Here is a 4,112-nt window from a genome sequence, read left to right as displayed (position 1 = left end):
GGGGGGGGGCGCACAGCTGTATATATATACATATATACATATATGACAAACCATTAATGATGAATAATACCTTGCAAGATATGACAAGTACGTTAGATAATACATTCATCAACAAAAGCCGATATCCATAGCTCGATCTTGCAAAAGAACGTTTTAAGTATGATATTGAGACGTTGTATGGGCGTATGGCCATTTAATTTATTGGTTGTATAGAATCTTAAGATGGTATATATATATATATATATACATATATATATATATATGTATGTATGTATATGACCCGAATAATGATTGTGAATGCAACATTGGGCCAAGTGGACTATAAATATCGAATAATGATATATATATAAATGTTTAAGATACTTTTGAAATGATTAATTATAAAAGCTAGTAATATTTTAGAAGATCGGAACGGGATAAGTTTGGATGTCGCGCCGAATCTCGCGTACAATACATCATGCAGACATTACGCCAATAAAGACAGAGCGCTAAAGTCAACTCAACTTGCCTTTACACAGCGAATAATTGAAGCTTCTATGAACAAGGCGGCCAATTAGAATGTGTAAAGAGATACAAATTTATATTTTAACGAAACAAGAAACGTTATGATTCTAGATCGTTCCATTTATTGCGTAACTTCCGTGTACCAAATTCTCCAAGTTTCGAGAACAATCTGGAATAACAGCGTTATAAAATAACGTGTCAGCAGCAATTTGACTCAGTTTAATACCGACCGTCACGTAAAGTTACGTGTAAATTTACGCGTTTTGACTATTGAGTATAACTCTGTACGAAGTAGACAATTTTATCCTTGTTCCATTATGGATAGACCAATAGTGACTGTGAAACAAGGCAAACTACAAGGAATCTTTGAAGAAAATGTCCTTGGTTCTCGTTATCTCTCTTTCAAAGGCATACCCTTCGCTGCTCCACCAATGCACGGATTGAGATTTAAGGTAAATTTATTTATCGAGAGAGAGAGAGAGAGAGAGAGAGAGAGAGAGAGAGAGAGAGAGAGAGAATCTAAATAATTTCTGATTTATTTTTATTTACTGTATCCCCTGATAAAAAAATTTCGCTGAAATTATTCCACATTTTGAAACATTTCAGCGAAATTGCTAAAAATTTATTGAAATTTTATTGAAAGTGGATTTTTCAGCTAACATACTGAAAAATTGTTAAAACTGAACTGAAATTACTTTGAAATTTCTCTGAAATTTTGCCAAAAAGTGTTCCAAAATGTGGAATAATTTCAGCGAAATTTTTCCATCAGGGTTAAAAAATATTTAATTATTCTAATACATTTTGCAATTATTCTGCTTGTATACGAACAAAATAATAGTTAATTGATTTTATAATTATTTTGTAATTATTGCGATATAAACTGTCATTATTTGATATTAATAGTATTTTACTATTAATTGTTCAAAATTAGGATCCCGAACCTCCTGCTCACTGGGAAGGTATTCGAGATGCTTCTAAAAATGCTGGCGATATTTGCGCACAGATGAATGAAATGACTGGAGAGGTCATCGGCGGCGAAGATTGTCTTTATCTTAATATTTACGTACCGGATGATATTTATCGGAAAACAGGAAATCCAGTTATGGTTTGGATTCATGGTGGGGGTTATCTTTGGGGTTCTGGTAATGATACTAACGTACGACCTGATTATCTTCTAACAAAAGGTGTCATTTTAGTGGCCATAAGCTATAGACTTGGTGCTTTTGGTAAGATTTGTAAGAGATTTCCAAGAGAACCTATCTCTTGAAGTATGAAAATTTTTTATCGTATATCTGTAAAAGATACAGAGCAGAATATGCACGTTTAACGCGATACACATTCGAAATATTTTATTTTTTAAGGTTTTTTGAATCTCGGCCATGAAGTAGCAAGTGGAAACCAAGGTTTGAAAGATCAAGTTGCCGCATTAAAATGGATAAAAAAAAATATTGATGTTTTTGGCGGAGATCCAAATAATATCACTGTTTTTGGTGTCAGTGCAGGTAGCACTTCCACGCATTTATTAACGTTATCACCGTTATCTAAAGGTATAATAATATATATATTTCGTTTAAAAATGAAATATTTCGCACACATCAATATTCATATCTCACGCATACACATTCGTATATCTCTCTAGGTCTCTTCCAAAAAGCTATTCTTCAGAGTGGTGTAGCTACATGTGATTGGGCGACAATAAGAAATCAACCAGAAGCCAATTCTTTTAAACTTGCATCTAAACTTGGCAACGATTCTAAAGATCCTAAAACAATTGTTGAGTTTCTCAGAACAAAATCCTTTGCTGAAATTGTCCAAGCTCAATATACGGTTCTCACTCCAGAGGTGAGAATTATATATTTTTTATTTTGAATTAAAGAAAAATTAAATTATTCTAATGCCTCGATTAAATGTAAAAATTTATTAATTTTAAATATAAATGTGGTAAATCTTTAGATTAGGAGACCCTCCAATGACCTTGATTTTGATATATGTTGTCAAGGTCAAGGTCATTGGGAGAGAGAGGGGGGTCCCCTGATCTGGAGATTTACCATAAATGTTACGGATAACACTGTTATTGTTAACTATTATTAATTCAAGACGAATGTTTTGTAGATGGCGCGCACTCTTTTTGTCCCATTTGGACCTACAATCGACGATAAAGCAAAAACACCTTTTCTTCCATGTCCCCTCTCTCAGTTACTTGACGGTGGCAATAATATACCAATTATGATTGGTGCTACTTCTGATGAATATATCTTTTTCCTTAGAGGTATTAAAATTAACAATATTAGTAAATTTATTTATACTAAATATCGTATTTATACTAAATATCATATAATTTTTTATATATATATATATATAATTTTCAATAGTTTTGAATTTTTTTAAATTCATAGAGATCGTTATCTGTTAATAGACATCAGCGAAAACAATTTGAAGACAATGTATGCGGATCTACCTCTATTCGTAGAAAATTTTACAAACTCGAAAAACTCTTCAAAAATAGAACGATTAACTAAACAAGTTAAAGAAAAATATTTTAATGATAAATCTGAATTTACTGCAGACAGTATCCCATCTATTATACGATTTTTGAGTGATCTGCATTTTAATATTCCTATTGAAGATTTTGTGGATATGCGAAGGAAAAGGAAGCATGCACCGACTTATTTTTACAAATTTTCCTACATTGGCGATCAGATGACTCTAACGAAGGTTTTGGGGAATAAATTGACTGGTATATGAGTTATTCAATTTATAAAACTCTTGATTGAAAACTACTACTTTTGTCTACTTACTTTATAATTTTAACATAATGGGATTTTTTTCAGGAACTTCTCATACTGACGATATGTCATATCTTTTTTATCAACCTAGTTGCAAAGCTAATAATCCTGCTCCGCCGGCAATAAATACAAAAGATCGAAAAATATTAGAAATTCTTACAACAATGTGGACCAATTTTGCAAAGACAGGGTAACTATCATAAGTTTTGTAATATATACAGATATTGTTGAAAAAGCAAGATAAAAATATTTTTTGTTTTTAGACATCCTACACCTGTCTTAGATCAGTATGTAACTACTAGTTGGACACCAGCAACAGTGAATTTTTTTAACTATTTGGATATCAATGATGATCTTCAACTATTAACCATCACTAATTATGACAATACATTGGCCAAAGAGGTGGAGTAAAAATTTTGCAAATACAGTATACTGAGCAGTGCGAAATTCCCTAAGCAATAAGTCTTTAAAATATATATACAATATATACACTGAAAAAAAAATTTAACAAACTGTTCAACTAAATAAACACATTTAGTTATTTGCAGATTTGCTTAACTCAATAAATTTTATTTAATTGAATTTATATACGTTCCGTTTACTTAATATTGAAGTTGAACAGTTTGTTAAGCAAACTACGATTGAATTCAATCAAATAAAATTTGTTGAGTTGACCAAATCCCAAAACAACTAAATGTGTTTAGTTAAAATAAATTTTTTTTTCAGCTTACATATTTATTATTTGAGCACACAAAGCACAATACACACACACACACACATAAGCGCGAGCTTTTGTCTATTATATATATATATATTTATATT

General features: G+C 31.1%; 1 protein-coding gene across 1 annotated transcript; it reads left to right on the top strand.

Annotated features, from left to right (window-relative positions):
- The first annotated feature begins 725 nt into the window (after window positions 1-725).
- Window positions 726-3,723, top strand: LOC108746830 (esterase E4-like). Its single transcript, XM_018483845.1, has 8 exons — window positions 726-956; window positions 1,436-1,730; window positions 1,866-2,051; window positions 2,144-2,346; window positions 2,617-2,773; window positions 2,921-3,241; window positions 3,336-3,480; window positions 3,554-3,723. The coding sequence occupies exons 1-8, from the start codon at window positions 822-824 to the stop codon at window positions 3,699-3,701; spliced, it is 1,590 nt and encodes a 529-aa protein (XP_018339347.1). The 5' UTR covers window positions 726-821; the 3' UTR covers window positions 3,702-3,723.
- Window positions 3,724-4,112: the final 389 nt, after the last annotated feature.

This window comes from Trachymyrmex septentrionalis, unplaced genomic scaffold, assembly GCF_001594115.1.
Source record: "Trachymyrmex septentrionalis isolate Tsep2-gDNA-1 unplaced genomic scaffold, Tsep1.0 scaffold107, whole genome shotgun sequence".
NCBI lineage: Eukaryota > Metazoa > Arthropoda > Insecta > Hymenoptera > Formicidae > Trachymyrmex > Trachymyrmex septentrionalis.
This window is presented reverse-complemented; position numbering and strand designations above follow the sequence as displayed.